Source organism: Solanum lycopersicum, chromosome 11, assembly GCF_036512215.1.
Source record: "Solanum lycopersicum chromosome 11, SLM_r2.1".
NCBI classification, from domain to species: domain Eukaryota; kingdom Viridiplantae; phylum Streptophyta; class Magnoliopsida; order Solanales; family Solanaceae; genus Solanum; species Solanum lycopersicum.
This window is the reverse complement of record NC_090810.1, coordinates 14,893,427-14,905,379: the sequence shown is the minus strand read 5'-3', so window position 1 is coordinate 14,905,379 and position 11,953 is coordinate 14,893,427. Positions and strand designations below refer to the sequence as shown.

Genomic DNA, 11,953 nt, shown 5'->3' with positions numbered 1-11,953 from the left:
CCATGCACTTGAGTTCACAAGTTACATCTTGCTCAAAAGCAAACACTTTTACATTGTAGAATAATCAAGTTTTTGAGACAACGAAAAATAAAAGTGGGAAATTTAACACCTAGTCGAGGACTTTATATAAAAAATAGTATAAATATAATTATTTAATTTACTATCGGGTTATCGGTTGACCCATTAAGAAAAAATTTTAAACCGTTAAGAATCAATAACCCGATAACAAAAAAAATCAAAACTGTTATCAAAACCACTAAACCAATAGCCCAATACTATAAACCAATAACTTTTTTATCGATTCGACTTATCAATTTCGGTTCGATTTTGATTTGCCCTGCCTGATGGTGTAAAAATCACATACACCCGACCAATGCACAAAACTTGAACTCTAAAATATATATAACTTTAATAAAGTTATTAAGTTAATAAACATTTTAAAAACTATTTTCTTAAAAAAAGTAATAATTAAAAAAAGTGATTTGCACCGGAATTAAAACTGATCCAACTCAATTCCACATCGTAATATAAATATTGGACCAGGGTGGAATCAAGGTCCATGTCTTTATTTTTATTTTTATTGTTTAATGAATAGGGTCAAAGAATATGTGGATGGTGTAAGCAGGTTATCCGTTTCCGCACAACACTTTAAGATGCACAAAAATTAAATAAATAAAAATGTGTGTCCTTTTTGAAGGAGGAAAAAATGGCTAATGTTTCCATTTGTTGCTGCTTTGCCAATTCTTCAATTACTCCAACAATTTCACAATTCAATACAATAAATTCGAGAGGCCAGAGATCACTGGTTACTTCCGCTGCAAAGTCTGGAGGCTTTTCACTTAAATCAGTGAGTCACTAATTTTTTTCTAATCACCTGTTCACTTTTACATAATTTTAATAGCATGTACTCAATTTTGAGGATTAGAGGTAAGATATTCGCATAATAGATAAACATATTATCTTAATTTGACTTCAGTTATATTTATATCCTCGAACTTTGGGTATATAAAGTTAAACAAGTAAATATATGCATGCTATTTACAAAGTGTCTCATATGTATTATGCCGCATATGACATGTGTGTCTACTTGTGCACAATTAAAATTAAAAAACATAGATGTCGTTGAGGTCAACTTGACTTCAGTTATATTTATATCCTAGAACTTTGGGTATATAAAGTTAAACAAGTAAATATATGCATGCTATTTACAAAGTGTCTCATATGTATTATGCTGCATATGACGTGTGTGTCTACTTGTGCACAATTAAAATTAAAAGACATAGATGTCGTTGAGGTCAAGTTAAAGCGCGTGTCTTATCACTACAACAAAAATAATTTTTAGCGGAAATATACACACATTAATAAAAGATTGCTAATCTTTACCGACATCAATCAAGTGTCATTTAGATCCAATGTGACTAAAAGTTTTAGAGATGAGATTTATACAAGAAATGTTAATTGCAACTAAAAATAAATATTTAGCAATAATTAATCTATTATCATTAATTAATTATCGCTAAAAATTATTATTTATGTAATGCTTATATTATTCCTAAAGACATATGTGGTGACCATAATATAAGTGTGCTAATATATTATAAAACTGTAGCTTTGAGTATACATATGGATGCATAAATTTGTAATTTTTATTTTGTTTGTAGTGGAATTCATATTATAAGTTTGCAAAATATTATTGTTGGAGTTATTAAATGTTTAGATGTGTTATGAAACTATATAAATTTAGAAGAAGAAGCAAGTAGGGAGAAGAGAAAAGACTTCTTATTTCTCTTGAAATATATTCAGGATTCATAGATCTTTCACCAATCTTATTTACAATGAAGGAAAACCCTTTATTTATAGGAAAAACCTTACTTGGTCCCCAAGTAGGATTCCTAACCATATCCTACAAGGACTCCACATAATTAGACATTCATTATAATACAAATTGTTTATAACACTCCCCCTTGAATATCGGTAGATTATGTGCCTCGTTAAAACCTTATTAGATAAAACCCAGTGGGAAAAAAATCTAGTGAAGGAAAAAGAGTACACATATCTAATAATACGCATTATGGATGCCTCATTAAAAACCTTACAAGAAAAACCCAGTGGTACAAAACCTTGTGAAGAAAAAAGAGTACATCACGTATTAACTTCCCCTCATGAAAACATCAAGAGGCTTGAATCTGTGCTTTCCAATCTTGAGCATCATCTTCTTGAAAGTTATAGTTGGTAGAGACTTGGTGGATAAATCAATTGTAGTATTACTTCAACAAACATGTTGCATGTTGATATCACCATTCTTGGGAGCTCATGAGTGTTGAAAAACCTTGATTAAAATATGCTTTCTTCTATCTTGCTTTATGAATCTTTCCTTCAGGGGCAAAGATTTCTGCAAGTTCCTTACTTCAATTTCTTTAAGCAAATAATTGTCAAGAGTTTCAATTCTAATCATCAATTTGCATAATAATACTTGTATATGCTCTATGCATTTTGAATCTATTTAATCCTTATGAGGATGATATACAAGTTTTCCAAAAACTTGTTTAGATTTTGAATTCTTCATGACTTTTCATATTAATTTTGTCAAGTGATAACATTCAATATTAAATGTAATATATATTCTAGTGACTAGATTGCAAGTCAAATAAGCTTAACGCTTACCAAGATGCATCATTCCACTTTTCACTTGATAATTATTTCTACACAAGCATGTTTTAATAGATGTAGAATTCATATCCTCATATCTTTTACAATATTGCGCGCTATTGTATCAAAGATATCGTCAACGATATACCATTTTGTATCGATTCACAATACGACAAAACTTATTGAGATCTCATCACTTCATTATTTTTAGGTAGCTACCCCTGTCATGAGGTTTCATAGAGTGTTATGTCGTAGGCTTTCCAAGAGCACATTGCCTCCTTATTATGATCATTTTGATTCTTTGATCCTCCCCCTTTTTCAAGGATTATTTTATTTAGAATGGATTAGTCTATCATGCTTCATGTATGTCATAGACTTTATCCTTAAGGGACATTCAATAGGAGTATTTACAACTTTTGTGTTGCTTCTAATCTCCCCCTTATGTTAGACAAACTAACATATATCTCAATCTGTTGGAGAATTTATCTTTGTGCATCATAATATATTCATTAATCATATATTGCACATCAAAATTATCAGATGAAAACTATTTGGTCGCTGACCATAAATCAATTAACTATAAAAATTGATCATAACTTATTGGTTTGATTCATACAATTATGTTTGTATGTAATATCATATTTCAGATCGACATATGAAACTTTATTTTCATAAGCAATGATTCACTATGTGAGACATTTAATGTCACATCATCTTATATATTTATCAATATTATCAAGATGAATTATCTTGATTTCATATTCTGAAAGTTGTGCTTTTAGCTCAATTATCTTGCACAAACAATTTTGTGAATGTCAAATTGCAAGTTGACAACAAACGCGCATGTGATTATCTTATTGATGCATCTTTTTATCATATCACATGATAGGTGAACAGACCCATATTCACCTTTTATACTTTTTAGAATTTAGGGATTTAGTCCCAACTTTAGTTGATCCAATCAACTTTATCATGAGAACAAACAACGTAAAGAATTCTTGAAGAATTTTCTAGTTTTTCAGTGTATGTCCATTACTCAATATGCACATCTTTGGGATGACCAAATTATTCATGCCAACTAATAAAAATATTAGTACTCGTAAACTCTAAGTTTACTACGTCATGTGCTTTTTACTTTAGTAAATTTTTGATTTACTATTATATGAGTAAATTTCAATTTTATTAATACAAGAGTAATTTTTAAATTTATTTCTTCTCAATTACTTCACCCTTTAGGTGAGTCGTGATCCCATCATTGAATGAACTAATCTGAAGAAAATTGTGCATGTAACATATTATTTGTGCCAACATTTTTGCAATCTTTTTCATGCCTAACATGGTGACTTACACCTCATTCCCTTTAAAGAATGAATTTATATTTATACCATTTATCAAAATTTCTCATTCTTCATGAATGAAATACAAATATGTGAGCATATCAAATAGTGATAGCTTTAGTATCTCATTCAATATCTATGCGCATTATTCAATCACTTGTCATCTTTCAGACATATTATTCACTACAACCATATTCATAATGGAGCAAATTCAGTAAATTTCATGACTTCTCATCAAAAACACATTAGTTTTTCTTTAGTCATTATTATATCATCAATATGGTGCATTGAGACTCACATTCAATGTCTTATCCATATAAAAGTGCCTTAGGTCATAAATCGATGGATCTTGAACCCAATATCTTATCATCATGGTGCATCAGGACTTTAACCCAATGTTTTACCCTCTTTTTGTGATTGGACATAAATCCATCGTCTTATGCCATAAATCAATGAGGGACTTGAATCCAACATCTTTCATCACAAAGCATCAAGACTTCTGATGTCTTACCCTCTTGGTGCGATCAGACATGAATCCGTTGTCTTATCCTCAATCGAGACTCACTCTGGAGCCTTTAATAACATTAGAACTTCTAGTGATTATTAAACATAAATAGAACTATTAATTTAGAAAAATTAAAATACCTAAAGTAATAATTTACTCACCTTTTCACCATGCTATTCCGATAAACTTAATCTACTGATCATATATAAGTATCATGTGTAATAAGAATGGATGCATATTCTAGTTGTCAGGAAAAAAAAATTGAGGCATAAATAGTCCATATTCAATTAGATTTCCTCTTATCAAATAAATCTAACATAATTATACTCTTAATAACAAAAAGAAAATAACATAAGGATTATTAACAATTATAAGTTCTCAAAAAGTTAAATTTCAAAATTATATGTTGATACATTATGCCTTCATGTGAAAGAGAGCCAACGAATGAAAAAGATAATTATTTTATAAAATATCGTCACAATAAGATGTAGAAAATATAATCAACAAAATTTATATAATAATAAAATAACATTAACTGCACATACCCTTTTTAAATTCTCACCTCTAACTAGGGGTGATTCGACTTTTTAAATCAAAAGTGAATTATAACTTCACATACCTTTTTCTTCTACTAATAATACTTACTCGCAATTCTTCTTTCTTCGTATCAAAATACAGCTCGTGCTGATAACGTGTTATGAAACTATATAAATTTAGAAGAAGAAAGTAGGGAGAAGAGAAAAGACTTCTTATTTTTCTTGAAGTATATTCAGGATAATGAAGGAAAACCCTTTATTTATAGGAAAAATCTTACTTGGTTCCTTAGTAGGATTCCTAACCATATCCTAGAAGGACTCCACATAATTAGACATTTACTATAATACAAATTGTTTATAACAATATTAATTATGAATATTTTAGATTGGGAGTAGGTGCGAAGGATGCGGCGGTAAAGGTGCAATAGAGTGTCCCGGATGCAAGGTACTTGTGAGAAAAAAGTTATCTTTTATCAAATGTTCATTTTAAATTAATATAATTTTTATTATTATGTGATTTAATAAAATAAAATAAATTATAAATTTAAATACATAATCTATATGTATTGAGTTGGTGCAAACACTAGTATGAATAACTTTATTCATTTCTATATACTCTAATTAATAGTTTAATACTAACATATTTAGATAATCAAACCTGGATCTGGTGAGTTAAAATAATATTGTTTTAATTAAAAAATACTTATTTTAGAAATTTGAGGTGTTTGATGAGAGTTTTTTTTATTGTTATTATTATTATTATTAAAAATGTATTTTTGAGTGTTTTTTTTTAAAATGAAACTAATTACGAATTTTGTGATTATTTTATTATTAAATTGCTTGTAACTGGCAGTTTTATTGACGATATGTTACTAAATAATATAAGCTTTATTTTTTTGTTATTTAATTACGAATTTATCTGTCGTTAATTACTATTTCATTTAATAGTGTGATAAATCATGTGCATTACATTGGTGAAATGATAGAAAAAAGAAAGGCAAACAATAAAAAAGCGGGGAAAAAATACTCTTCTAATTCAAGTCTTAATTAAAAGAGCTAAAAGAAGGCTTAAATCATTTAGTAATTATCATTGTTTGCTTCCATCTTGGTCCAGGGAACAGGAAAGAATAAGAAGAATGGGAACATATTTGAAAGATGGAAGTAAGTTTTTCCTTTCAAAAATATAGAAAAATAAATTACTGTATCAAATTTTGTTAAATTTAAAAACTTAATAAAACTTTGTAGGTGTTTTGATTGCCAAGGGTTTGGGTTGAAGAGTTGTCCAGTTTGTGGAAAAGAAGGACTTACTCCTGAACAACGAGGTGAAAGATAGTAGACACGTTGGATTCAATTCTTAATATCTCTTTCTGTTTTATATTTTCGATACGATATCCCAATGTTACACTGCAAGAAAAATAACTCTCCTTCAATATCCCTTATCTGCCAAATGTCACACATAGTGCAACTTCTATCTCATGAGATTAATTATTTAAATTAGATACCAAACAATTTTCACAATGGTTGTATGAGAAATTGATCAAACATAAACTATTGAGTAAGATTAAATATTTGAATACGTAATATCACAATCTTAAATACGATAATCTTATATAAAAATTGTTAGGAGCACATATATAATGAGGAAGACACTATCACAAAGAAAAGCGGAAGCATTAGTCATACATTGATTTCTATATCCTTGTCCTAACTTTATGTTGCCACAACCGTCAGCGATGAAATTAATGTAGAGAATATGTGATTAACCCTAATGGGTGGAGAAAAGACTAATTTATAGAGGTTATGATTTAATCTGGTACATCCATCAAGTAACCAATGTACGGACATATCTATTTCTTATTAAATACTATTTATGGTATTACTTGGGTTACAATTAAACCTGAGTCATAAGTAGGAAATAATTAATAATAATATTAATAATTTTTACATTTTGCCGCTTGGCCCAATAACCATATATCATTGATATTTAATAAGCATTAGTTGCGCATACAATTGATCTCTTCTGTAATGTCCATCATGCATACCACAATATAACAAACTACTAATGCAAGTTATGACAATTGTACATAAAGTTTAAGCTACATAATTCCTTCCATATACTACTACATTAGCAACTTATCATATTAGATTAATAAGCTATAAAAACATATAACATTACGGTCCACAATAATGTCTCATCTTGGAATTTCTCAAAACAATAATGTGTACACCATTATGAGAAACAAGATATTCATTAATGTATATCAGAAACACATAATTTAAACTCATAGTGTAAAACATTATAAATATCAATCATAAGTACAACCAAGACACATTCTTTGATCATGTTCATTACATGTCTTGGTCGTCAGCCTTTGGCTAACAAATTTGCAATCATGAGATCAGTTCTAATATTCTTAAGTAACACTCTTTGTTTATGAATTTCTTCCGTGACAGTAAAGTACTTTAATTTCATATGTTTGACACATTTGGAGTACTTGTCATTCTTAGAGAAGAATACTGCTATAACATTATCACTATAAATTTTCAGCGGCTTGGTAATAGTGTCGACAACCCCAAGTCCTGAAATAAAATTTCGCAGTCATAATGTATGAATTGTGGCTTCGTAACATGCCATAACTTTCTTTGCAATTTTATAGTGATCCATTCCAGGATTACTTTAACATCTTTTTAACATTCTAACCACAAAGCTAATATATGGTCTTATACAAGTTTGAACATACATCAAACTTTCAACAATAGAAATTTAAGAAATTGAGATCATTTTCTTTTCGTCCTACATCATTCTTTGGACATAATATGAGATTAAATTTGTTTCCGTTTTAATAGTAACTATTCTTGCTGAAAAATTGTTCACGTTAAATCTCTCTAGAACTTTTTGATATAGCCATTTTAAGACACTCCGAATAATTCCTGTGATCTATCATGAAATATTTCTATCCCTACTATCATGAAATTTCTATCCCTATCACATAAGATGTCTCACCCATATATTTCATTTCAAAGTTCATAAAGAGAAAATAATTTGTCTCATGTATTATGCCTATATCATTAGCAATAAGTTAAATGTCATCATCATACAGGACTAAAAATGTAAACTTATTCGCATTGATCTTTTGGTATATACATAGATCAACGGTAATTTTCTTAAATCCCAAAGATGTTATGGTATAATTAAAATTTATATACCATTTCTGTGAGGCTTGTTTGAGTTCATATGTTGACTTTTTTAGTTTACACACTATTTGATCTTTTCTTTTAATTTCGAAATCCTTTCGTTAGTCCATATAATCATCCTCATTCGAGGTCTACATTAAAAAAACAGTTTTCACATTCATTTGGTGTAACTCTATAATGAGCTAACAAAGACAAAATAATTCTTTATGAGTCTTTCTTTGAGACCGGTGAAAAGGTCTCTTCAAAATCAATGCCTCCTTTTTATTTTTTAAGTGTATCCCGTGGCAACAAGTTTGACTTTATATCATTCAATATTACCATTTGAATAAGGTTTGGTCTTAAAGACCCATCTACACTAGATTGTTTTAGAACTTTCTGGTAATTGAACGAGATTCCAGACTTTGTTGTATTATATGGATTTTAACTCTTCATTCACGACATCAATCTATTTATCAGACTCGTTTTTTCTCTGTTTTGTGAAAATGAAATCAAATCTTTATTAATTTCAATGTCAAAATCTGTCTCTTGCAATAAATCACATAATGACCAATTTTCTTTATGACATTGTTTGTGGTTCATTTGCGCTAGATACTTGTAAGTTAGTTCCTTCTTGAAGTGTTTCACCCAAATGTTGTTCAAAATTGTTAAAGTATTCTTCAACAAGAGGAACAACATTTGTAATTGGTGCTGAAGTAGGTACATTCATGGGCAATGAAATATTTACCCTTACCTCATTAATTTCCACACTTTGTCGTTGAACACTCCCACCAACTTCACCACTCCAAAGGAATTTTGCAAATGGACTTAGACATTGTTTTGATTCGTTACAATTTTCAAAATATTCACCTCTATCTGACCTAATGATTTTCACTTTCTTATCTAATTGTCTTTCAACCTCTTTAACATACACTCTGAGCGTGTCCACTGCCTGAGATTTCTTTCAACAAATAGATAAATTCATAATGTGAAAAATCATCGATATAGGTGATAAAATATTTATCTCCACCTAAAGATGGAACATCAAAGGGTCCACAAATACCAGTGTATATAATTTCCAGAAGCTATGTGTTTATTGTGACACTTTTCTTGATATGATTGTTTGCTTTCCTTTAAAGCAATCCAAACATATATCAAGATCAATAAAATTCATATTCGGAAGAATCGCATTCTTTACTAACTTTTCTAATCTTTTTTCTGATACATGACCCAAATGTTTATGTCACAAATAAGTCTAACTTTCATTTAGTGAACTCCGTCTAATTATTATGGAGTTTCAATCTATAAGAAACAATAAAAAAGAACACCAGAAATATAAAAATAGTATTTTTTATATAGATTGAAACATCCATGTCCAAACGTAAAATCAAATCCAGAAATATCAAGTCTTTAAAGGAAAATCAAATTTCTAGAAATTGAAGGAACATAAAGAGTCTGTAATAGATCAAGGTGATGTCTAATCTCCAAGATCAAATGATAAGTCCTTATGCCTTCAATTTTAGCCTTCATGCGATTTTCCATGAACAAGAAATATATATATATATTTTTAATTTGAATTCGTAGTTTGGATCGTAATGAATCCCTGCAACATAGTGGCTACATGAGTAGTTGCACCAGAATCAAGCCACCAAGTATTATTAGGAACTTTAATTAAATTTGATTTGAAACATACAAAGGCACTAAATGTACCTTTCTTTTTAAATTAAGTTTTTACATTTCAAGCAATCTTTCTGAGAGTGTCCTTCCTTTTTATGGAAACGACACACATCCTCCTCGAGTTCCTTATGAGCATCCTGTGGAACTTTAGCAGGTGCTTTCTTTTTCTTAAACTTGTTAGCCTTCACTTTAAGTCCTTTACCAACTTCTTGGCCCATGAGGTTAATGGAATGACCTCATGTTTCATAAGTCTTGACTCATCTTAAGTAAGCATACTGGACAATTCACTAACATCCACTTATCTATAATAGTGTTATAGTTAATTTAAAATTGTCCATACTCAAGAGGCAATGGGTTCAGAATAAACTGAACCAAGAAGGTGTCATCCACTTTCATCCCCAAGGTCCAAAGTCTTGCTAAAATGCAAGTCATCTCAATGATATAATTTTGCATACTACACGACCCATCAAACTTCATGGTCATCAGTTCAGTCATTAGTATACCAACGAGAGACTTATCAGTAGAACGAAAACGTTCTTTCACAAACATAAGATATTTCCTGACACTTTCTGTTTGTGAAATAGAACTCTTAGTGTTGCTAGCGACATTCATTCGCATGAACATAAGGCTCAATATGTTAGAGTGTTTTCCATGATTGATGAAAAGATTTTCATCCTTATTGCTCTTATCAGTAATAACAGTAGGTTTTTCATTTAGCAAAGCCAAGTCAAGATCCATCACACCTAAGTGAAACTTGACTTGTTCATGACATTCAGAGAAGTTCAATCCATTGAACAAAGTAACAGACCAAGCATGTGAGTAAAAAGGAATAACTGCAAATAGATACATGTTCACATATAAAGAATAATGTGAATTGAGTAGAACGATAAAAGTACATCGTAATTCTCCTTTGGGTAGATACTACGACACACATTTAAATGCCATTTTTTAGAAAAACTTAATAGGAAATTAATAATTTCAACCAAACAGATACAACATCGTCGGATATACAATATATGTTTGATTGAAAAAATTAATTTACCTCATAATTTTTCACTATTTGTAAAATGACAAATTCACCTTTGGGTAAACTTTTTAAGTTCTAGCAATAGTGAAAGTTGATTTATCTATTTATTTTTCAATATAGGCAATTAATTAACTTTCATAGATAAATGACAATTTTATGAGTGCATATTTTTCTTAACCATACTAGTTTGACCACTTTGGTGACTAACAAGCTATATGAATACAAATGCATACATAATCTCATAAAATTTGTGCACGTGAATAATTTTAAACATTTTAGTTTGGCAACTTTGGTGACTATCAAACTATAGATTCATGATACATGCATCAAGTGATCATAAACATGATATGTATAGACGTTAATTTTCTCTAGTTTGGTCACTTTGGTGACTGACAAACTATATAAATAAAAGTACACATAACATCATAAAATTTTGTGCATGTGAATGATTTCAAACATTTTAGTTTGGCCACTTTGGTGACTAACAAACTATAGAAACATATTGCATGCATCAAATAATCATAAAAATGATATATGTAGACATTAATTTCTTTAGTTTGGCCACTTTGGTGACTAACAAACAAAATAAACATAATACACATATTATTTATTGTTTAGTGTAACGACCACTAGCACAATTTAAAATAAAACATAATTGTTACATTATGGGATTGCAAACATCAATTCTAAACTTTTTACGAGTGATGATAACAAAATATTACTTGTTTAACCATTGACCCCTTGCTCTTAATAAATCATAAGATAACTTACAAAAATTTATAAGTAATGTCGCTTTAATATTTCAATATCCTCGTGTAAAAGTTTATTAGGACATTAATTATTGGCTAAGGTAAAAAATTTCTCAATTTTTAGTTGAACATTACTTTGCATCAATATATTGTATCGTAAACTCGAGTTTAAAATTACTATTAGTCTTCCAAATATTATCAGTAATGGCAAATAATTTTGAGACCATCCTCACTGAAAATTTTGGACCCTCATGCAATTTTCTTAAATATGCCTACTATATATACGAAGATTATCAATTCAA

General features: G+C 29.4%; 2 protein-coding genes across 3 annotated transcripts; one reads left to right on the top strand and one right to left on the bottom strand.

Moving 5' to 3' along the window:
* The first annotated feature begins 552 nt into the window (after positions 1-552).
* Positions 553-6,533, top strand: LOC101256243 (protein PHOTOSYSTEM I ASSEMBLY 2, chloroplastic). 2 transcript variants are annotated; one of them, XM_004250379.5, is made up of 4 exons: positions 553-847; positions 5,413-5,472; positions 6,142-6,188; positions 6,273-6,533. In XM_004250379.5, the coding sequence occupies exons 1-4, from the start codon at positions 707-709 to the stop codon at positions 6,358-6,360; spliced, it is 336 nt and encodes a 111-aa protein (XP_004250427.1). In that variant the 5' UTR covers positions 553-706; the 3' UTR covers positions 6,361-6,533. The 2 variants fall into 2 exon arrangements, with proteins under 2 accessions (XP_004250427.1, XP_010312873.1); XM_010314571.4 differs by lacking the exon at positions 5,413-5,472 and having other exon boundaries at positions 560-847.
* Positions 6,534-10,199: 3,666 nt separating this feature from the next.
* On the bottom strand, positions 10,200-10,724 carry LOC104644585 (uncharacterized). Its single transcript, XM_010314661.2, has one exon. The coding sequence runs from the start codon at positions 10,722-10,724 to the stop codon at positions 10,200-10,202; it is 525 nt and encodes a 174-aa protein (XP_010312963.2).
* Between the last annotated feature and the right edge of the window lie 1,229 nt (positions 10,725-11,953).